The sequence below is a fragment of the Asterias amurensis genome, chromosome 16 (assembly GCF_032118995.1).
Source record: "Asterias amurensis chromosome 16, ASM3211899v1".
NCBI lineage: Eukaryota > Metazoa > Echinodermata > Asteroidea > Forcipulatida > Asteriidae > Asterias > Asterias amurensis.
Window position 1 is genome coordinate 17,032,033 of NC_092663.1, and position 25,163 is coordinate 17,057,195.

Below are 25,163 nucleotides of genomic sequence, written 5' to 3' on the forward strand. Positions count from 1 at the left end.
TCGGGAGGTGCAGGGACTAGAGGGATACAAGGATATTTGGGTGGCTATGATTCATCCTCAATTTCAGATATCAACAAATATGTATTTAAACCAGTGGTTATAAGGACGTTACTTGGTATGATTAGAAATTTGAAAGTTAAAAGCTTTTACATGCAATGAACTGTTAAATTTAAAAATGTTAAATTTTTCAAATTGTGCCTTTAACCATTTAGCCACTGGACCGCCCAGCCGCCTAGCGATACACTGTATGCAGTAGGAGGAAACCTCGCTAGCTTGTGTTTGTAGAAAAAAGGAACATCAACAGAAAACTTGATAGTCATTAGTAGGTCTACGCATTTGTTAACCCATCTAGTTTTGTATAGATCATTATTAATTCTCCCTTCACAGTTGACTTGTCGAAGCTAATGATGATGAAATAATTTAGCTCTTACCCAATAAAATGCTCATTAGTAAACACAAAGGAAACTGTATTTATACATCATTCATGATGATATTGTCGAAAACTAACGCCTTCGCATTTGATCAGTATGAGCATTGAGCCAGATAAAAGCATTGAAAAGCTATTGTGGCCATTTTATCCTTACAAAAAAATATTTGCCATAAAAATTACCATAGCCGTTTAACGAGAGGCATTTATTGTTCCCATGAGAACTTGTACTTTTATAGAAATATTACCGAAAGGGTAAAAAATTGTGCATAAATATTAAGCCATGGCTATCTTTTAAAATTTGAACTACGATTCCAGTATTTTACTGCAAGAATCTTGAAAAATTGGTTTTCAGCCATCTCGGGAGGTGCAGGGACTAGAGGGATACAAGGATATTTGGGTGGCTATGATTCATCCTCAATTTCAGATATCAACAAATATGTATTTAAACCAGTGGTTATAAGGACGTTACTTGGTATGATTAGAAATTTGAAAGTTAAAAGCTTTTACATGCAATGAACTGTTAAATTTAAAAATGTAAAATTTTTCAATTTGTGCCTTTAACCGTTTAGCCACTGGACCGCCCAGCCGCCTAGCGATACACTGTATGCAGTAGGAGGAAACCTCGCTAGCTTGTGTTTGTAGAAAAAAGGAACATCAACAGAAAACTTGATAGTCATTAGTAGGTCTACGCATTTGTTAACCCATCTAGTTTTGTATAGATCATTATTAATTCTCCCTTCATAGTTGACTTGTCAAAGCTAATGATGATGAAATAATTTAGCTCTTACCCAACAAAATGCTCATTAGTAAACACAAAGGAAAATGTATTTATACATCATTCATGATGATATTGTCGAAAACTAACGCCTTCGCAATTGATCAGTATGAGCATTGAGCCAGATAAAAGATTTGAAAAGCTATTGTTTCCATTTTATCCTTACAAACAAATATTCGCCATAAAAATTACCATAGCCGTTTAACGAGAGGCATTTATTTTTCCCATGAGAACTTGTACTTTTATAGAAATATTACCGAAAGGGTAAAAAATTGTGCATAAATGTTAAGCCATGACTATCTTTTGAAATTTGAACTACGATTCCAGTAATTTACTGCAAGAATCTTGAAAAATTGGTTTTCAGCAAATTCGGGAGGTGCAGAGACGAGAGGGATAAAAAGATATTTTATAAATGTAAATATGTGGACATTTTGAAAAAGTACCCAAATCCTTTAATGTATTGCCTGTGCATGTGTTTCCGAGTGCTGGGCATGGTGTGTATCGATACAGTCTGAGCATGCAGTGTGTGATGGCGCTTGCGTCCCTAGCTACGGCCAGACGGAGGAGTGGATGGAAGAAGTTTAGGGAGCTGGCCCCATTATTTTTGACATCCGAGACGCCGCCCCTGAAGATGAAGGGCATTCACCGCATGTGTCCAAAGCTGCATGGTGTAAAAGGCCGGCTGCGAGACATGGCCCCCACAAGGTGGATGGGGCACATCCAGCAGATGGAACAAGACTGGAGACTGATCAGGTGGATGTTTTGGTGTCTCTGGCCATTGGCATCAATCTGTCTTAAAAGATGGGGTTACATCGTTAGTCGTAACACTTACGGCTTTGGGTACGGCTTTGGGTACGGCTTTGTGTACGGCTTTGGGTACGGGGCAATTTTAGGCCGTAGATGCGCTCTGGTGCTGTCTAGTGAGTCTGAGGGGTGATGTGCCTCCTCTCAGATGTTGTAATTTAAGGCCTATTTCTAGCAATGGTGCACTATTTCTTTGCCATTGGTTATTGTATCAAGGAAAAACCAGCTCAATTATAGCTTCGTTTCCATTGTTTCTGTGTGTATCCCGGCATTTCATCACAAACATCACAAGCACGTGAAGGGTGGATCCAGACAAGAATTATTAGGGGGATTTGGCAGATATCTGTTATAGATGGAGCATGTACACGTGTGGAACGCGAAGCATTTAACGGCGTGGGTCCGGGCCCGCTTAAGGGCCCGGGAGAAGTTTGCATTTGTGGTGCAATCTTAGGCCAACACTGATCGGTAGTGGCCCTCCCTTCAAGTAGTGCTGTCACCCGTTGGTCATACCCACATGGTCTTACACAGTGCAATACTGTCAAAATAATGAAAACAGATCTGTTCTTGCATTAGAACAATGTATTACGTATGTCCATAATTGACAGTAGTCATAGGCTTCTGTCCAGTTAGTTTGTGATCTCCCGAAAGGGCCCATTTTGTAAAAAAATGTTGTGACGTTTCCAACTAATCTGACAGTCCATTAGTATGGCACCAGTGCCTAGTATACCAATCATCAAAGCAATTATCTTCTAAGATAATGGATTGTCTTGCAGGATACATGGTTTGTAAAATCTTCATCAAACTGCTTGTATCTCTTATTGACAAGCAAATGTCTGTTGTTTCAAGAAATATCCAGGCAAGGAATGATAGGTCACTAAGATGGTTATACTTTTGTCATATATCTGAGCATGTAAATGTCACTGGTACCTCAGCATCACGTTGATGGTTTGTTTGTGGGGAAGAGGCTGTTACTGCGGTCCGTTTTAAGTCTGAGAGAAAGATTGAATCCTTTATTCAGCTAGTTTATTGACTTTTTCATCCCTGGCAGCAAAATGATTTCCATGGTGACAAAATCTTTACGTGTCGCTAACTAGATTGGTTGGGAAGAGTTTCGCTTTGGAGAGGTGTCAAAACTAAACCGCTGCCTATTTTTGGGACACTGCGTAGGTCGCATTGATTTTTGTGGTCTGCAGTTTTTAAGATGATTTGATGAGGCTGGTTTTCTTTCCGGGGAATTCGAATGCAATAACTATCAAAATCATGCATGACTAGTTCTTGCATTAGCTCTTGAAGAAAGGGAGTTTGGTGGCTGTAATTTTTAATTTATTTTGTTTTTGTTGTGTTGGCTTACACCTTTAAGAGGATATGTTTTGCTCATGACATCTGCACCAAATCTACCAAAGAATTATGAAGGTACTTTGTCATGTAATTTACTTATTTCTATGGGCTGCAGCAGAACATAAGTGCAGAATTTCTTGTTAGTAGCGCCACGAAATTGGGCACAGACTTGTCATTTATTAGGCCTTGTGGCCTTACGCACGTTCTCTTTCCTTTTTCCTATATTTTAGGTTTATATGAGTAATGTCATTTTATGGATATATATAATCAAGTGAAGTTTTCATTGCTTGTTATGAAGAGAGTTGCGTCAATAATGGAGTGTATTGAACCTTGAATCTATTTTTCAATGAGAGAAGTTTTTTACCTTGAATCTACGGGGTTGAGTTGATATTGTAGGTTGCGCAATTATCCATTCTTGTAACTGACTTGGCAGCATCAACCTCAGAGATGATGGCATTGTTGAGGTGACAAAACTTTCGTGACAGGTTGAAGGAGAGGCAGTTGGGATCTTTGTGGCAGGCAATGCAGCATTGTATCGGGTGCAGAAGTGGGATGTCCTTGTAGGTGTGGTCAAGGAGGCAGGATGGATTGGTTTCGGTATCATCTTGTTTGAAGGCTGCTTGGCATTGAAGGGATCTGGGAGTCATTTGGCGCTTGCGTTTGCACAAAACTCGTCTTCCAGAATCACATGCTTTGGGGTTTAATTCCAGGTTGCACAGACTTATCGACTGGCAATTTCCAGGCTGGTCGATTTTCTCTTCAAGATCCTTTTGGTCATCAGCTGAACATGTCATCTCTCCTTCTACCTCCTTACAGCCAAGCCATACTTTGAAGAAACTTGATGACTCACAAAGTACATCAAATTCAAGTTCAAGTGGGGTTGTAATAAAATTGGTATCTCCTTGCAGGTCTGAGGGAACAGGTAACTTAGCTCCAAGACTCTTGCAGACCTGATAGGCTTTAGTCCAGGTATCTTTCTTGAAAGAGCCCATTTTGTAACACAAGTTGTTGTGGCGTTTCCAACCAATCTGACAATCCATTAGTATGGCATCTGTGCCTAGTATACCAATCAGCAAAGCAATGAAACCTTCTAAGATGATGCTTAGTCTTGCAGGATTCATGGTTTGTAAAATCTTCATCAAACTTTTCTTATCTCCTAATGACAAGCAAATGTCTGTGGCTTCTAGAAATATCCAGGCAAGGAATGATAGGTCACTCAGATGGTTATACTTTGATCTCAGCTTCACGTTTATAGAAGTTTGTTGGCGGGGGTAAGGCTGTCACCGTAGTCTTTATTAAAGTCTCAGAGGAGGGGGGGGGGGGTGTTTTGTTATTGAATGTTCCATCACCAGTGATATCCCACTGGTTTCAATTGTGAAATAATCTGGCTGAGTATTGCTTTGAAAAGGAGATGAAAGTAAGCCGATGCCTATTTTTGGAAGGCTTTGTCAAAATAATTATAATAACCTGGCACTTATAAAGCACCCTTTCCTGAGGATGCAAAGCGCTTGGATGTCTCCAACACAGATCAAATCATAGGCTACACTGATTTTCCGGAGTGGAGTTATAATGCTAGTTTTCCTTACACAGAATTAAATTGAAATTTCTATAACAAATCATGCACGTAATCTTTAAAGGCAAAGTATACCTTTGGTTTTTGGAATTGTTCTATTTTAATCCTTAATAAATGTAGTATGCACTAAAACTAACATGTGGAAACTTTCTTTCAATTTTTTGTTCTTTGATATCGCTAAAAAATCTGGAGCATGACGAGTACCCTCTTATAGGGATACACAATCTGAGAAGCATTATTGACAGTAACGCTTCTGAGATTCAAATTTTGGGGAATAAAACTGATATGTTTTTACATCACCACCGTACTTCGCAGTGCAGTGTTTCTTAAAATGCTTTATACTGTTGAAAGTTGCTGTGAGCTTCCTACCAATAGTTTTTATAACTATCAGTTTTTAGAGTGATTACCAAACAAATACATCCTCTTTAAGTTAGCTCATGAAAAGGGGTTTGGTGACTGGATTTTGTTAAATTTATTTCTTTATTTATTGTTATTATTAATGTTTTTGTTTTGTTAAAAGCTTTGGGGGAATTGTTTTAGTCGGGAGATCTTGGCACAGTTTCAACAAAGAATTCTTAATTTACAATGCCATGTAACATACTTGTTTCTGTTGCCTGCAGCGGGACAGAAGTGCAGAGTTGCCTTCACTGATTTGTCATTAACGAGGCATTTCTACCTGAACACTCCCTTTTTACTTTTTGCAGGATTCCCCCCCCCCCAAATATTGAGCCATGTTTTAGGTTTTATTTTAGTCAAGTAATTTTGTGGATACATTTAGTCAACTAAAGTATTTACTTGTTATATTGAGAATTGCTTCAATAAGAGAGTGTATTTTACCTTGAATTTATGGGGTTGAGTTGATATTGTAGGTTGCGCAATTATCCATTCTTGTAACTGACTTGGCAGCATCAACCTCGGAGATGGTGGCATTGTTGAGGTGACAAAACTTTCGTGACAGGTTGAAGGAGAGGCAGTTGGGATCTTTGTGGCAGGCAATGCAGCATTGTATCGGGTGCAGAAGTGGGATGTCCTTATAGTTGTGGTCAAGGAGGCATGATGGCTTGGTATCTGTATCATCTTGTTTGAAGGCTGCTTGGCATTGAAGGGATCTGGGGGTCATTTGGCGCTTGCGTTTGCACAAAACTCGTCTTCCAGAATCACATGCTTTGGGGTGTAATTTCATGTTGCACAGACTTATCGACTGGCAATTTCCAGGCTGGTCAATTTTCTCTTCAAGATCCTTTTGGTCATCAGCTGAACATGTCATCTCTTCTCCTAACTGCTTACAGCCAAGCCATACTTTGAAGAAACTTGGTGTGTCACAAATATCATCAAATTCAAGTTCAAGTGGGGTTGTAATAAAATTGGTATCTCCTTGCAGGTTTGAGGGAACAGGTAACGTAGCTCCAAGACTCTTGCAGACCTGATAGGCTTTAGTCCAGGTATATTTCTTGAATGAACCCACTTTGTAACAAAAGTTGTTGTGACGTTTCCAACCAATCTGACAGTCCATTAGTATGGCATCTGTGCCTAGTATACCAATCATCAAAGCAATGAAACCTTTTAAGATAATGCTTAGTCTTGCAGGATACATGGTTTGTAAAATCTTCATCAAACTGATCTTATCTCTTATTGACAAGCAAATGTCTGTCGCTTCAAGAAATATCCAGGCATGGGATGATAGGTCACTTAGATGGTTATACTTTTGTCATATATCTGAGCATGTAAATGTCACTGGTACCTCAGCATCACGTTGATGGTTTGATTGTGGCAAGAGGCTGTTACTACGTTCTGTTTTAAGTCTGACTGAAAATCGAATCCTTTATTCAGCCTATTGTATTGACTTTTCCATCCCGTTTAGCAAATTGATTTCATGGTGACAAAATCTGGACGCTTCCCTAATGAGATTGGTTGGGAAGAGTTTCGCTTTGAAAAGGTGTCAAAACTAAACCGCTATCTATTTTTAAAACACTGCGTAGGTTGCATTGTTTTTTGTGGTCTGCAGTTTTTAGATGATTTGATGATGTCATTTTTCTTAATACTGATTATCAATGGAATAACTATCAAAATCATGCATGACTAGTTCTTGCATTAGCTCTGGAAAAAAGGGAGTTTGGTGGCTGTGTTTTTTTAATTCATTTTGTTTTTGTTGTGTTGGCTTACACCTTTAAGAGGAATTGTTTTGCTCATGACGTCTGCGCCAAATCTACCAAAGAATTCTGAAGTTACTTTGTCATGTAATTTACTTATTTCTATGGGCTGCAGCAGTACATAAGTGCAGATTTTTTTGGTAGTAGTGCCACTAAATCGGGCACAGACTTGTCATTTGTTAGGCCTAGTGGCCTTACGCACGTTCTCTTTCCTTTTTGCAGGATTTTTTAAAATAACTTTGGACCAAATTTTAGGTCTTATTTTAACACACAAGTTATTTTGTGGATATATTTACTCAGGTGAAATTGTATTTACACGTACTTGTTATAATGGGGATTGCTTAAATAAGAGAGTTTATTATTTACCTTGAATCTATGGGGTTGAGTTGATATTGTAGTTTGTGCAATTAGCCATTCTTGTAACTGACTTGGCAGCATCAACCTGGTAGATGGTGGCGTTGTTGAGTTCACACAGCTTCCCTATCAGTAACAGGTTGAAGGAGAGGCAGTTGGGATCTTTGTGGCAGGCAATGCAGCATTGTATTGGGTGCAGAAGTGGGATGTCCTTGTAGGTGTGGTCAAGGAGGCATGATGGCTTGGTATCGGTATCATCTTGCTTGAAGGCTGCTTGGCATTGAAGGGATCCTTGAAGTTGGCGATTGCACAGGACTCGTTTTTTGTCAACACAGTCTTTGGGGTATAATTGCATGCTGCACAGACTTATTGTCTGGCACCTTACAGGCTGAGGCATTTTCTCTGTAAGGTCCTTTTGGTTATTAGCTGAACATGTCATCTCTCCTGCTAACTGCTTACAGCCAAGCCAAACTTTTATAAAACTTGGCTTGCCACAGTTGTAATGAAGTTCAAGTGTGGTTGTCAGAAAATTAGTAACTCCTTGCAGGTCGGAAGGAACAGGTAACTTAGCTCCGAGACTCTTGCAGTAGTCATAGGCTTCAGTCCATGAAATTTTGCTGTCAAAGTTAGGGCTGGTTTTGTAACAAAAGTTGCCGTGACGTTTCCAACCAATCTGACAGTCCATTAGTATGGCATCAGTACCTAGTATACCAATCATCAAAGCAATGAAACCTAAGATGATGCTTAGTCTTGCAGGATACATGGTTTGTAAAATCTTCATCAAACTTTTCTTATCTCTTATTGACAAGCAAATGTCTGTTGCTTCAAGAAATATCCAGGCAAGGAATGATAGGTCCCTAAGATGGTTATACTTTTGTCATATATCTGAGCATGTAAATGTCACGGGTATCTCAGCATCACGTCGATGGTTTGTTCGTGCGGAAGAGGCTGTTACTGCGGTCCGTTTTAAGTCTGACAGAAAGATTGAATCCTTTATTCAGCCTGTTGTATTGACTATTCCATCCCTGGCATTGCATTGATTTCCATGGTGACAAAATCTGGTCGTGTTGCTAATGAGATTGTTTGGGAAGAGTTTCGCTTTGGAAATGAGATAAAACTAATAAAATCGCTATTTTTTTTTGGAACACTGCGTAGGTCGCATTGATTTTTCTGGTGTACAGTTTTTAAGATGATTTGATGAAGCTGTTTTTCTTTACAGGGAATTCAAATGAAATACTGTAACTATCAAAATCATGCATGACTAGTTCTTGCATTAGCTCTGGAAAAAGGAGTTTAGTGGCTGTGTTGTTTATTTTATTTGTTGTAAGGCTCTGGACACCTTTGGTCATCGAAGTTGTGAGAGAATAATGGAAGCAAAAACACCCTTGTCGCACAAGTTGTGTGCTTTCAGATGCTTCAGTTCTAGACATCAGCTGAGGTCACGAATTCAGTTCAAATATTTATGTGAGAAACTAGTTCTTTCTCAAAAAGTATATTACTTCAAAGGGAGCCGTTTTCACAATGTTTTATACTATCAACAGCTCTCCATTGCTCGTTACCAAGTAAGTTTTTATGCTAACAGTTATTTTGAGTAATTACCAATAGTGTCCGGTGCTTTTAACAGCTTGAAGAAGATTTCATTTGATCAAGAGCAAAAACATCAAGAGATCTTAACCAAATTTCACCAAACAATTCTGAATTCACGGTGTCATGTAACATGCTTATTTCTATGCCTTGCAGCAGGACATAATAATAATAATAATAAAACAGTATTTATCTAGCGCAATATGAATAAAACATTCCTCAAATCGCTTAACAGCAAAATGAAAAGCATTAAATAGACACAACTTGGAGGATATTTTTCCAATTTAAGCCCACTGACAAATTTATATAAAATTAGGCCAGACCAGCTGTTACCTAAATGAAACCATTAAAAATACTGCAAACAACATCACTGCAGAGTTCCATGTGTGCCATAAAATTGGACCCTGATTTGTAGTTTTTAAGAAATTTTTGCAGACACTTTCTTTGAAAGTAAAATCATTTTGTGGACACACTGTGTGAAGTGAAGTTTTATTTACTTATTATAATGAGGATTGCTTTTACATCCTTGGGGTTGAGTCTACATGTATGTTGAAGTGTACAACGCCTTCCACTATACGTTTTTTTAATCACACTTCAAATTAATGGCAATAAAAACTTTTGGTGATATCTCAAAAACGTGTCCTCCTTTTAAAATGAAATTTTCACATTTATTTGTCTTTGTACACATTTATTTATATAGGATTAACAAAGTCGAACAGTTCCAAAGGCATGACTTTCCTTCAAGTAGTACACAGGTTGAACGGTGTTAAAGCCGTTAAAAAAATCATCAAAGAGAGACCTGGCATAAGGCAGGCCTGTATGCTTTGTTTTTGAAAGTACAAGGGTACCAAGGCATTTTCTCCTTGGTAAAGGGCACCCTTTGAGAAAACTGTAAATTTCTACTGGAGCATTTTAAGGAAACCAAGGCAATGACCAGGGGGCATGGAGGCAATCGCCTTCGATGCCTTCATGAGAAATCGGGTGTGCGCAGGTGGCTGTAAAGCTTGTGAAGATAGACAAGTACTTTATTGTCAACCCCTTTATTACCCCAATAATCAAATTAAAATCATCCTTGACTTTCTAGTCCCCATTGATTACTTTTTAACATGGTGAGATCGACCATAGAGATGGTTATTGCTAGGATAGGGAATAAAGGTTTAACTTGTTTCACTGTCTATTTTCAGCACTTTGAATTGATTTCAGCATCATCCCATGATGAGGCAGAATGACAATTTAGGCTTGTTATGCTATTTTGTTTACTTTAGTCAGAGTTCTAACTTATATATTTATTTTATTTTTCCTATTGAGAGAGAAAAACCAAAAACGATAATTAATAGCCTGAAAAGTCTGTCGTTTAAAGCCTTCACCAGTGACCATGTACACGTAGGTCAGTTTGTGTCATGAAAGGGCAAGGCCATTTTCGATTTGCAAAGGGCACTTCCATTGGAAAGTCTGAAACTTTTGAAGGGGCACCAAGGCCAAGACCAGAGGCAATGGAAGCCACGTCCTCTGTGTGCCTGCGTGTCATCCCAGGCCTGCAGTGTACTTGATAGAGTGTGCCCTTTTCAAGGACAAAACGTCATCATTGATTATTGAAAAGACAAGTAAGTGAAGTTTATCTTACGTAGAATTTTGGTGTTCGTGAGTTGCACTATCATGATTCAATTTTGTTTTAAACTTCTTCTTTTTTCGCAGCACTTGTGTCAGAGGAAATTTAGAGTGCATCGGAGAACCTTGTAATAGTAAGTAAACCAGTTTCAGGATTCTCAAGTATTTTAATGCAAACAATTGCATCACCTCAAAAAACTTCATCAGTACATTTCATTTCATTCATTTATTTAGTTCATTAATTCTGGTTGTGAAGCCTAGGACTCTCAAAATAATGAACTTGATGACTTTCTTGCCCCCAAACCCAGGGAAGAGAATACAAACAGGATTCGAACTGCGGTCCTTGAGGTGAAAGGTGAAGAAAGTTTTCACTATGCCAACCTTCATTATATGAAGTCATCAAGTTGGATTAACTTTATTAACATAATAATTCTAGAGGCAGCTCAAATCCTACATTTTAGCAGTAGGTTCCACAACAATTTAATAGATGTTTAAATTAATTCAACATTTTCATGTTTCTGATTTTGTTAGATTTTGTTTGAATCCCACACGAGTTGTATGCCAGCTGAACTTGTTTTCACTGGAGGCATGAAAGTACTGAGTAGACAGTGCTTACACACATTCAAGCAAGGGTAAAACCAAATAATATTATCTTGATGCAAATTAAACATTTCCATTTTTCTGATTTTGTTTCTGATTAGTTACATGTGCTGAGACTGAGTTCCATTGTGATAATGATTTATGTATCCCTCATGGTTGGACCTGTGATGGAGATGATGATTGTACAGACGGGTCCGATGAGAAGGATTGTGGTGAGCTTTCTCAAAAAAAAAAAATATTTTAATTTTTGTTCGTAAGTGCTTCACTTTAGAATTACAAATCACAGAAGAGTAGTACAAACTTATAGAAAAAGAAATAAATCAAAAGTCATTCATAGATGGATTGGATGAGAAGGATTGTGGTGAGCTTGCTCAAAAACGGTTTTTTATTTTACATTTGTCCACATATTGAGTTCATATATGGAAATTATCTCCCTGCAAAAGATGAATAGTATTTTTAAATAAATAAACCATTTACACTTTTTTATAAAGGGCACTTTCTAATAAAATATTCTTCAAGGCGCTACAGAAAAGATATTTCAAAAGTATTAAATTTTCTACCCAAAAATACACCAACAGTAAACACAGAAGTTTGAAATGTATTGGGAGAGTGAGTTTTTCTGATGTCATTGGGTAGCTTGTTCCATAAGAATGATGCAATGCTAGAAAAAGCTTAGTCACCATAGTGGGAGGTACAAGAATACTCTGCTATATTGTAAAAAAAATATTGTTACTCAGTTTAGAGAAATACTCATGGTTTGTTGTTTTGTATTTGTTGGAAGTGCCGTTATCAAGCTTCATTTTATAAAATCTGAGACTCATAATGAGATAACAAATCTTACAAATCTTCTTTGAATTTTCCCTGATGAAGTAAAAGGTAAGACCTTTCTGTTTTGTCAATTAATTAGTGTACACCTGTACAACTGACCAGTACACCTGTGATAGCGGCCATTGTATTGATGCAAGATATTACTGTGACGGTTCACCAGACTGTGAGGATAATTCAGATGAGGCAGATTGTCGTAAGTTTTGTTTGTGAATTGTTAAAGCTTCAAACAGAAATTTGGGTTACAAGATCAATTGAAATCCTACAAATTCCCTAATAATTTTGTTTTATCTTTGCAAAAATTAACAGCACCAATGAGAAGTGAACTTTACCTTGTACATTTTTGGGGTGAGAGAACCTGTTCTATGAGTCTTAAGAAAATGTATTACTCTCCAAAAAGGAGAAACTACATTGTTTAACTTTTAAAACATCGCAAAGGCCAAAGTTACAAAAGATACAAATATGTGAAGATCTATATCTGTTTTAACTTGCATCTGTGTAGCCCAAAGTTAAACTTCTTAATTTCGAGCAATCAAGAAAGGGGTCAAAACATCAGGCCAGAAACTATTTTGTATACCATAAGTCCCTTTGGTTGGTAAGCAGTTTGCAACAGCTAATTCTTTTTCCCTTAATTTTGAACGAGATGTGACAGTTTTTTGTTTTGGTTGTTGTATTTTGACGACTCTTTCAGCTTTACCATCTTGCTATGGAGGAGAGTTCCAGTGTGACAATGGCAAATGTATCTCTCGGGAGTTTGTTTGCGATGGAGAAATGGATTGTGGCTTCAATGATGCTGCTGATGAAACAAATTGCGGTAAGTTTTGACAGAATTCTTTCACATAGTTTGGCAAAAAGGGTGTATAACACTGAGGCAAAAGGAAGCAGGTGGTTGGACAACTGCTCTTGGTGCGCAAAACCGTGCAGAAGAACTCAGCGTATCTAGCCCTCTCTTACAAAAAAAACCTATAAGAATCTTATAGGAATCAAAGAAATGACGAAAAATCTATAAGAATCCTACTGGAATCCTATTTAAATTGTATAGGCCTTTCGCCAATAGATAGGACTTTTGTGTAAGAGCTATGTTGGCAGTCTCTCTATCTTATCAATATCTTCGTCTGGGGTGCCAGTCAAGCCATACAACCGTTACCTGCCGTGTAGCCAGGAATCACACCTACATTTACAATACAAACTGGGAAGCGGCAGCCAGGGGATCACCTTAATGGATGGGACATTTTTATTTCAAATATCAAGTTATAAAACTTCAAGGAAAACTGATGGCTCAAATCTGGCTCTGGTAAATTTGTCTTCAACCTCAAGTTATTATTTTGAAATCCCACTCAAATACACTTAAGGGTGTCACACTTGAGACATCTACTTATACTTTTCTTGTCACCATTCTTCTTGTTCTTAGTGACAACAGTAGAATATAACAACGCAACTACAACTGCACAAACCACAACTTTATTAACAACTACAGGTAAGTAGCTCCTTTTAGGAGGACTAAATAAAAGTCAATATCAATGTTTCTTTTGGACTAGTATTTCACATCATTCCTTTTATAAAGAACGGTTTCAAATCCTAAATCCCTCTCATCAATTATCATAATATACATCGCTAGAAAATGTATTTCTGAGTCATATACAGATGCCTCGGGCTTTAACAAAATCACTTGGACTGGCCAAGTTACCTCTTTATAACAGGATCCTTGTTATAAGAGGACAGCAAAACAAAGAACCACAAAGCAGAAATGAGATTCAGGACTTCAGAAAGTACTCTTTGTAGATGATTTGACCTATGTTTACATTCAAACCGCCCTCTGTTGACAAAACACTATATGTCATGTTTCGCTGGGCAAAAAGATGCGTAGTCAGGGACTTTCTAGTTGGCTGCCAAAAACACAAAGGTTTTGCCCGACGGTATGTGCGCGAGTCATGTTATGGTATTCGAGTGATTAGAGGTCACATCGTCTATAAGCAGAATCTTTTTTTTTTAATAGAGCACTTTATATTTAGGGTTGACTGTATTTGGTTTTTAGCAATGAATTAATGCAATGATATGTTTTTGTTTACAGAAGAGCGTTGCTATGGTTTCTCTTGTAATGATGGATCTTGTATCCCATCTTACTATCTTTGTAACGGAGAAGATGATTGTTCCGATGGTGAAGATGAATTTGAATGCGGTGAGTACATTATTCGTAAATACTTGTGACAGTTTTTCAATTCCATTCTGATTGGTGTAGAGGAGACCACATGGCCATGTTAAAACGTGCAATATTAAAACAGTAAGGAGTGTTAAGACATACACGTTGCACGCAATATTACGCTTGGTGCTAATCAATGCATAGTGCAACTAATTTAGACCGGTACTCAATGCAAAATATAGTAGTACCTGCCATATGGAACAACATTTGCATGCACTTTGACCAAGCTTTAGGGGGTGACAGAAACATCATGATGCTTTTTAACATACAAAGGCATCCGTCACTTATTGCATGTTTTTAGACTACCGTTTAAGACCCTGTTCCCTCTCTTCTATTCCCTTTCTAAATAACTTACCCTTTTCTAACATTTGCTTTGATATTTAAACTGGTCACTTACCATAACTTTTGTTGTTTTCTTGTTGCTATAACAGTAACCTACACTACACCTCAGTATACATGTGGCCCACATGAATTTACTTGTGAGAATGGATTGTGTATTCCCGGAGGGAGGAACGGTAGTGTTTGTAATGGCATCAATGACTGTGGAGATGCATCTGATGAAGAGCACTGTGGTAAGGAATTAGGGGGGGGGGGGAACACCAAAAAACAAAACAAAACAATATTTTTATAGCCAAAATAAGTTTACCTAATCTACATATGAAATGTCTAGGGGCAAATTTCATATAGCCACCTCAGCACAGAAAGTAGATAATCACATCAAAGTAGTTTTTGCCAAATTATGGTTACCAGCCAAAATAACTTCAACATTGTGGCCAGTATCCAGCTCATTTTTTCCTGGCAGAAGTTTGTTAGGCACTTTTTTGAAATCAAATTGGCTTATGATTTTTAAAAATTCAAAGTATTCTTTTTTCACACTCTATCTCAGGGACCACACCGCATCCTCTCGAGACAACTACAGTGATTGGTTGTCTTATCAGCCAATGGCAGTGCACCAACTCTTCTGAATGCATTGAATCATCCAATCGATGTGATGGAATGATAGACTGCAGTGATGCATCCGATGAGATGTTTTGTGTCTACTACACAACAAGTCCACCCTTAATAACAACAACAGGGTCTCGGCCAAGCGTTCCTTACATTTCATCAACATTCCAGCCAATTAGTACCACAGCAACGGTCACTTCAACAGTCAGTCCACCAACTACTTCAGTTAAGCCACTGCCAGGTACATCAACACCCATACCACTAGAAAGTTCAACTGCTGAGCAGCAAACAACTAATGCAGTGCTGACCGTTACATCCCCTGGCTATCCCAAAGAAACACCATCACCCTCAACACCATTGGTCACTCTCCCTGTGACTGAGCCAGTAACAGCCATCCCGCCAAGTGTTGCCACACCACCTGAAGTTGATGTAACTACACCTTACTTTCCAGAGTTGACAACTCCATACATACCGAGCGTAACAACACCACAAATAACTACACCATATGTTGCTGATGTGACCACACCTTATTTTCCAGAAGTGACCACACCTTATGTTTCTGGAGTGACCACACCTTATGTGCCAGGAGTGACGACACCTTATGTGCCAGAAGTGACCACACCTTATGTTCCTGGAGTGACCACACCTTATGTACCTGAAGTGACCACACCTTATGTGCCAAGAGTTACCACACCTTATGTGCCAGGAGTGACCACACCCTATGTGCGAGAAGTGACCACACCCTATGTGCCTGATTTGACCACACCAAATGTACCAGAAGTGACTACCCCGTATGTACCAGGAGTCACCACACCTTATGTACCTGAAGTAACCACACCTTATGTACCTGAGGTCACCACACCTTATGTACCTGAAGTAACCACACCTTATGAACCTGAGGTCACCACACCTTATGTGCCAGAAGTGACCACTCCATACGTACCTGAAGTAACCACGATGATGAGTACAACTTCTGCAGTAAAAAGTAATACTGAATACACATTGCTTCCAACTGGAGTGTTCTACAGAACAACTACGTATGTTCCAGAAGTGACCACCACACCATATGTACCAGGAGTGACCACCACACCATATGTACCAGGAGTGACCACCACACCATATGTACCAGGAGTGACCACCACACCATATGTACCAGGAGTAACCACCACACCATATGTAGAGGGTGATACCACCACACCATATGTACCAGGAGTGACCACCACACCATATGTACCAGGAGTGACCACCACACCCTATGTACCAGGAGTGACTACCACACCGTATGTACCAGGAGTGACCACCACACCTTATGTACCAGGAGTGACCACAACACCGTATGTACCAGGAGTGACCACCACACCATATGTACCAGGAGTGACCACCACACCATATGTACCAGGAGTGACCACCACACCTTATGTACCAAGAGTGACTACCACACCATATGTACCAGGAGTGACCACCACACCATATGTACCAGGAGTGACCACCACACCATATGTACCAGGAGTGACTACCACACCGTATGTAGCAGGTGAGACCACCACACCATATATTCCTGGAGTGACCACACCTTATGCACCAAAAGTGACCACACCATATAAGCCAGGAGTGACCACACCTTATACTCAATCGTCTACAATGGTAAAACCCATACCAGGTACATCAACCCCAATACCATGGATTTCATCAACAGTTAAATCCTCCACAACTGCATCAAAGCTGATCCCAACATCACCAAAAGAATTATATACGCATTTTACAACACCATATGTACCTGATGTGACCACACCTTATGTGCCAGGAGTGACCACACCATATGTTCCAGGGGTGACCACACCATACGTACCTGAAATAACCACACCATATGTGCCAGGAGTGACCACACCTTATTTACCAGGTGTGACCACACCTTATTTACCAGGTGTGACCACACCATATGTAAGAGTGACCACACCATATATACCTGAAGTGACGACACCATATGTGCCTGAAGTGACCACACCATATGTACCAGTTGTGACCACTCCATATGTGCCAGAAGAGACCACTCCGTATGTGCCTGAAGTGACCACTCCATATGTACCAGGAGTGACCACACCATATGTGCCTGAAGTGACCACACCATATATACCTGAAGTAACCACACCTTATGTGCCAGAAGTGACCACCCCATATGTACCAGGAGTGACCACACCATATGTAAGAGAGACCACACCATATGTGCCTGAAATGACCACACCATATGTACCTGAAGTAACCACACCTTATGTACAAGAAGTGACCACCCCAAATGTGCCAGAAGTGACCACACCATATGTACCAGGAGTGACCACCCCATATGTACCTGAAGTGACCACACCATATGTAAGAGTGACCACACCATATGTACCTGAAGTAACCACACCTTATGTACAAGAAGTGACCGCTACCCCATATGTGCCAGAAGTGACCACACCATATGTACCAGGAGTGACCACACCATATGTACCCGAAGTGACCACACCATATGTACCTAAAGTAACCACACCTTATGTACCAGAAGTTACCACCCCATATGTGCCAGGAGTGACCACACCATATGTACCAGGAGTGACCACACCATATGTACCTGAAGTGACCACTCCATATGTACCTGAAGTAACCACACCTTATGTACCAGAAGTTACCACCCCATATGTGCCAGGAGTGACCACACCATATGTAAGAGTGACCACACCTTATGTTCCTGAAGTAACCACACCTTATGTGCCAGGAGTGACCACTCCATATGTACCTGAATTAACCACAAAGATAAGTACAACTTCTGCAGTAAAAAGTAATACTGAATACACAGCTCTTCCAACTGGGGTGTTCTACAGAACAACTACATATGTACCAGAAGTTATGACAACAAATGTTCCTGGAGTGACCACCACACCCTATGTACAAGGAGTGACCACCACACCATATGTACCAGGAGTGACAGCCACGCCCTATGTACCAGGAGTAACCACAACACCATATGTACCAGGAGTGACCACCACACCATATGTACCAGGAGTGACCACCACACCTTATGTACCAAGAGTAACCACAACACCGTATGTACCAGGAGTAACCACCACACCATATGTAGCAGGTGAGACCACCACACCATATATTCCTGGAGTGACCACACCTTATGCGCCAAGAGTGACCACACCATATAAGCCAGGAGTGACCACACCTTATACTCAATCGTCTACAATGGTAAAACCCATACCAGGTACATCAACCCCAATACCATGGATTTCATCAACAGTTAAATCCTCCACAACTGCATCAAAGCTGATCCCAACATCACCAAAAGAATTATATACGCATTTTACAACACCATATGTACCTGATGTGACCACACCTTATGTGCCAGGAGTGACCACACCATATGTTCCAGGGGTGACCACACCTTATGTGCCAGCAGTGACCACACCATATGTACCTGAATTAACCACACCATATGTGCCAGGAGTGACCACACCTTATTTACCAGGTGTGACCACACCATATGTAAGAGTGACCACACCATATATACCTGAAGTGACGACACCATATGTACCTGAAGTAACCACACCTTATGTGCCAGAAGTGACCACCCCATATGTACCAGGAGTGACCACACAATACGTAAGAGAGACCACACCATATGTGCCTGAAACAACCACACCTTATGTGCCAGAAGTAACCACACCTTATGTACCAGAAGTGACCACCCCATATGTGCCAGAAGTGACCACCCCATATGTACCAGGAGTGACCACACCATATGTGAGAGTGACCACACCATATGTACCTGAAATAACCACACCTCATGAACCTGAGGTGACCACACCTTATGTACCAGGAGTGACCACAATTAATGTACCTGAAGTGACCACACCATATGTGCCTGAAGTGACCACACCATATGTACCTGAAATGACCACACCATATGTACCAGGAGTGACCACACCATATGTAAGATTGACCACACCATATGTGCCTGAAATGACCACGCCATATGTACCAGTAGTAACCACCCCATATGTGCCAGAAGTGACCACCACACCATATGTACCAGGAGTGACCACACCATATGTTCCTGAACTAACCACACCTTATGTGCCAGGAGTGACCACTCCATATGTACCTGAATTGACCACAAAGATGAGTACAACTTCTGCAGTAAAAAGTAATACTGAATACACAGCTCTTCCAACTGGGGTGTTCTACAGAACAACTACATATGTACCAGAAGTTACCACACCATATGTTCCTGGAGTGACCACCACACCATATGTACCAGGAGTGACCACCACACCATATGTACCGGGAGTGACAGCCACACCATATGTACCAGGTGTGACCACCACACCATATGTTCCTGGAGTGACCACCACACCATATGTACCAGGAGTGACCACCACACCATATGTACCAGGAGTGACCACCACACCATATGTACCAGGACTGACCACCACACCATATGTTCCAGGTGTGACCACCACACCATATGTTCCTGGAGTGACCACCACACCATATGTACCAGGTGAGACCACCACACCATATGTACCAGGAGTTACCACCACACCATACGTGCCAGGAGTGACCACTACACCATATGTACCAGGAGTGACCACCACACCATATGTACCAGGGGTGACAACCACACCATATGTTCCAGGAGTGACCACTACACCATATGTACCAGGAGTTACCACCACACCATACGCACCAGGAGTGACCACTACACCATATGTACCAGGAGTTACCACCACACCATATGTAGAGGGTGTGACCACCACACCATATGTACCAGGAGTGGCCACCACACCATATATACCAGGAGTTACCACCACACCATATGTACCAGGAGTGACCACCACACCATATGTACCAGGAGTGACCACAACACCATATGTAGAGGGTGAGACCACCACACCATATGTACCAGGAGTGACCACCACACCATATGTACCAGGTGAGACCACCACACCATATGTACAAGGAGTGACCACCACACCATATGTACCAGCAGTGACTACCACACCATATGTACCAGGAGTGACCACTACACCATATGTACCAGGAGTTACCACAACACCATATGTAGAGGGTGAGACCACCACACCATATGTACCAGGAGTGACCACCACACCATATGTACCAGGTGAGACCACCACACCATATGTACAAGGAGTGACCACCACACCATATGTACCAGCAGTGACTACCACACCATATGTACCAGGAGTGACCACCACACCATATGTACCAGGAGTTACCACCACACCATATGTACCAGGAGTGACCACCACACCATATGTACCAGGAGTGACCACCACACCATATGTACCAGGAGTGACCACCACACCATATGTACCAGGAGTGACCACCACACCATATATACCAGGAGTGACCACCACACTATATGTACCAGGAGTGACCACCACACCATATGTAACAGGAGTGACCACCACACCATATGTACCAGGAGTGACCACCACACCATATGTACCAGGAGTGACCACCACACCATATGTACCAGGAGTGACCACCACACCATATGTAACAGGAGTGACCACCACACCATATGTACCAGGAGTGACCACCACACCATATGTACCAGAAGTGACAACAACTTACTTGCCTGTGGTTACAACACCAAAATTGACCACACCTTACATTGGAGAAGTGAGCACAACTACGCAAAGACTTACTACCACTTCCACACATTACAAGACAGTTCCCCCAGGTTAGTCCTTTGTTTTTATTGATAAGAAATATTCCAAATTACTGAAATCAATTATCTGAAATATGAATTCAATGACCTGAATAACCTTGATCCCTGAGGTGGTATTTTAGTATTGTTGCCTAGAAAGCAAGAGTTTTAGTTATGTCTGGACAAAAACTAGCCTTTCTTATTAAAAAACAAGTGAATTGCTGTGATAAGCGGGATGTGACAAAGAAATTGGTTACTGTTATTTTTTAATTTCTTAAGAACTTTGTAAATTTGAATGGAGTCAACCTTTTTAAAAAATTTGTTATTCAAATAATAAAATAAACCATTAATAATAATAACAATACATTTTGGGTTGATAATATTTTATTGTTGATACTCTTTTTAGAGTCCTGTCCCTTCTCCTACACCATTTTGAATGAGTTGCTACTTGAACCGGAGTCTATAAACGCCTCGTCAACTGAACCAGGCAATACCCCAGCCAATGCCCGCTTGAACCAGTTAAAGCGAAGCACCTTCATTGCCTGGGCCCCAGCCGAGGGTGACCAGGGTCCGACGGTCATTATTGACCTGGGAGCTGAGAAGATTGTAAATGGTTTATCCGTTCAAGGAGGAGGCAGTGGCACAAATGAGTATGTTACTCTCTTCAGTGTGTTCTACAGTGTAGATGGTGAGGGGTACACTCCTGTGTTGACATCAGATATGGATGATGCCGTAAGTCTGAAGAAAAGTGTTAAAAGATGTTGTTTATCGGGGATAAAAAATAACATTTGTTTGAATCCTATGTGTGAGAGTAAAAACAAGTTAATTTCTTCACCCATTGCAAAGTTTGTGGGTTTGAATCCCACCTGAGTAATTTGCATGTGGATTTTTTCACAGAACTTGGGAAAGTACTGAGTATTCAGTGCTGAATATAAGTGTAAGGGTAAAAACAAACCAAAGAAGTAAAGGCCTCTCATACTTCCTTGCATTTTTGTTACAAACTAAATTGAAAGATGAGTGCTTGTGTTATTATATTTGCAATGTGTTATTTTTCTGTGAACTATTAAAACCTAGGCTATGAAAACCTTGGTAATGTTTTTATTATTATTCTTATTAAAGGTATTTGAAGGGAATGACGACGACCACACAATTATCTCAGACCCGTTGCCTGAACCTATCATTGCACGCTTCATCAAAATAACAGTCATGGATTACCACAAGGGTGTTCGCCTACGCTGCGCCATACTTGGGTGTGACTTGTATCTACGTAAGTGAGAAAGTCCTTAAATTGTTTTGATCTAGGTATAATGATCCAGCTCAAAAGTGTTTGTAATGATTTTACAAACTTCAAATGCATTTAATATTTGCTGTTTTGGTTTCTTTTAAAAAGAAAGCAGAGTTTTCTTCAAATAAATATGATTGGCTGCATATTGCACCACAACACCTTGTAAACCATTAAATTGTGCTTTGTAAAAGAATTAGTGTCATACTTCAAAAATGTAGCATACATATCTTGAAGGAAAAAAGGTAATGTTCAAGCATTTTGAGCGTCACTGAGTGACAGATATGTGCGCTTTTTAAAAAGCCACTTTTATTATTATTATTATTATTTTTATTAAACCAATGGAAGCACATGGAACTGTCCATAAAAACTAAACAAATAATGCACTGAGGCCCTGTTTTCAATTATATCACCTGCAAAATATTCAATTTGCTTTTTGCCTTTTTAATTTAACAGAATATACAACACCGGAAGTTCCAACCAGCACAGCAGTTACTCGGACAACATCGCCCTCTTTGTGTAGCGCTGGTCAGTACCAGTGTGGTAGTGGCTTATGCATTGATACAGGAAAGCTGTGTGATGGAAACAATGACTGCGAGGATTACTCAGATGAAAAAGGCTGTGGTAAGAACTATTGTAATTGTTTCTTTGATTAGGCCAAGTAAGAAAAAAATACCAGTTGATCGTCAAGGTGTTTCTAAAAAGAGGGCTTTTTATTTTTATTTTATTTTTTTCTCTTTCAAAGGTGAAGGCACCTTAATTCAGATTGGCCACCAATTCTTATGTTTAAAGTCATCATTAAGGTTATGTAAAATCAAGTTCTTAAAAGATTAGTAAGTTAAATGAAAAATAAACAGAAAATTTGTCTTTTTGAAGAAAGAAAATATAAAATGAGAAATAGTTTTAAAAAAACGATGCGGGAGGGGCTGATTAACTGGTATTTTTTTTATTTGGCCTTATTGGCTATGAGCCTCTGCTCCTGGACCTATCTAAAATTAGTCAGCAAAAGACCGCTTGCATAAAAAAGGCCCTCTGTGGTGTCAAAGGAGGCAAATGAATGGATAATAGCTGTGCATAAATACATGCGCGTGAGCTCAGTGTCCCTGTAGCGTTTCGCATTATGCAAGGGTCTATAATTTTGTAACACTTCTAAATTTGTTAAGCTCTTATTTCATCATTACTGAGTAAAAATAGTCACTCACAGTATAATGACTGAATTGTGGTCTTTATATGGTAGTTAGTACGATTAAAAGCAGTTAACAGCAAAAGGCTCTTACATAACAAAACCCCCAATTAAAAGGTCAGATGGCCCAGAATTAAACTATCAGACGGTACTGACTCTACACAGATCAGAAAAGCATTGCACTATGATGAAACAAGTCCCTGACAGGTCTTAGAGGAACATTAGGTATTTCACAGTTACTGTGGAATGATTTGGCCAAGTAGTCGAGCGCATTTGTAAAATGTTGTGGTGTTTCTGAAAAGCAGAGTGTGGGTTGGAGTCTTGATGTTGATACTTGTGTTTTTCACCAATACCATTATCGCTTCTTCCTTCAGACTGTTCCACAGCCACATTTTCCCTTCTATTAGTAGGTATCTTTCCGTTGTTTCTAGAATTGAATCTTAATGTGTGAACATTGCAAGTGTCTTGCTCTTTGCTAATACACTTGATTATGATGGTGAATTGATATTTGACAGACCCTTATAATGAAAAGTGTTTCTTTTCAGGTACAACTATACCACCAAGCACAACTCAAAGAATCACCACCACACCATATGTACCAGGAGTGACCACCACACCATATGTACCAGGAGTGACCACTACACCATATGTACCAGGAGTGACCACCACACCATATGTACCAGGAGTGACCACCACACAATATATACCAGGAGTGACCACCACACCATATGTACCAGGAGTTACCACCACACCATATGCACCAGGAGTGACCACTACACCATATGTACCAGGAGTGACCACCACACCATATGTACCAGGAGTGACCACCACACCATATGTACCAGGAGTGACCACCACACCATATGTTCCAGGTGAGACCACCACACCATATGTACCAGGAGTTACCACCACACCATATGTACCAGGTGTGACCACCACACCATATGTACCAGGATTGACCACCACACCATATGTACCAGGAGTGACCACTACACCATATGTACCAGGTGAGACCACCACACCATATGTACCAGGAGTGACCACCACAACATATGTACCAGGTGTGACCACCACACCATATGTACCAGGACTGACGACTACACCATATGTACCAGGAGTGACCACCACAACATATGTACCAGGTGTGACCACCACACCATATGTACCAGGACTGACGACCACACCATATGTACCAGGAGTGACCACTACACCATATGTACCAGCAGTGACCACCACACCATATGTACCAGGAGTGACGACCACACCATATGTACCAGGAGTGACTACCACACCATATGTACCAGGATTGACCACTACACCATATGTACCAGGAGTGACCACCACACCATATGTACCAGGTGAGACCACCACACCATATGTAGAAGGTGAGACCACCACACCATATGTACCAGGAGTGACCACCACACCATATGTACCAGGAGTGACCACCACACCGTATGTACCAGGAGTGACCACCACACCATATGTACCAGGAGTGACCACCACACCATATGTTCCAGGTGAGACCACCACACCATATGTACCAGGAGTTACCACCACACCATATGTACCAGGTGTGACCACCACACCATATGTACCAGGAGTGACCACAACACCATATGTTCCAGGTGAGACCACCACACCATATGTACCAGGAGTGACCACCACACCATATGTACCAGGAGTGACCACCACACCATATGTTCCAGGTGAGACCACCACACCATATGTACCAGGAGTTACCACCACACCATATGTACCAGGTGTGACCACCACACCATATGTACCAGGAT

At 40.4% G+C, this 25,163-nt stretch overlaps 1 protein-coding gene across 1 annotated transcript in view; it reads left to right on the top strand.

Moving 5' to 3' along the window:
- The window catches only part of LOC139949233 (uncharacterized), a 68,773-nt gene that overhangs the window by 17,883 nt on the left and 25,727 nt on the right, over positions 1–25,163 (top strand). Inside the window, exons 16-31 of the mRNA XM_071947625.1 lie at positions 10,704–10,750; positions 11,318–11,428; positions 12,124–12,237; positions 12,733–12,855; positions 13,453–13,518; positions 14,673–14,813; positions 15,128–16,150; positions 16,238–17,983; positions 18,203–19,325; positions 19,428–20,164; positions 20,789–20,938; positions 21,312–21,637; positions 22,025–22,172; positions 22,644–22,811; positions 23,916–24,728; positions 24,840–25,108. Coding sequence (XP_071803726.1) covers positions 10,704–10,750; positions 11,318–11,428; positions 12,124–12,237; positions 12,733–12,855; positions 13,453–13,518; positions 14,673–14,813; positions 15,128–16,150; positions 16,238–17,983; positions 18,203–19,325; positions 19,428–20,164; positions 20,789–20,938; positions 21,312–21,637; positions 22,025–22,172; positions 22,644–22,811; positions 23,916–24,728; positions 24,840–25,108 — 7,105 coding nt within the window. The remainder of the gene's footprint in view (positions 1–10,703; positions 10,751–11,317; positions 11,429–12,123; positions 12,238–12,732; positions 12,856–13,452; positions 13,519–14,672; positions 14,814–15,127; positions 16,151–16,237; positions 17,984–18,202; positions 19,326–19,427; positions 20,165–20,788; positions 20,939–21,311; positions 21,638–22,024; positions 22,173–22,643; positions 22,812–23,915; positions 24,729–24,839; positions 25,109–25,163) is intronic.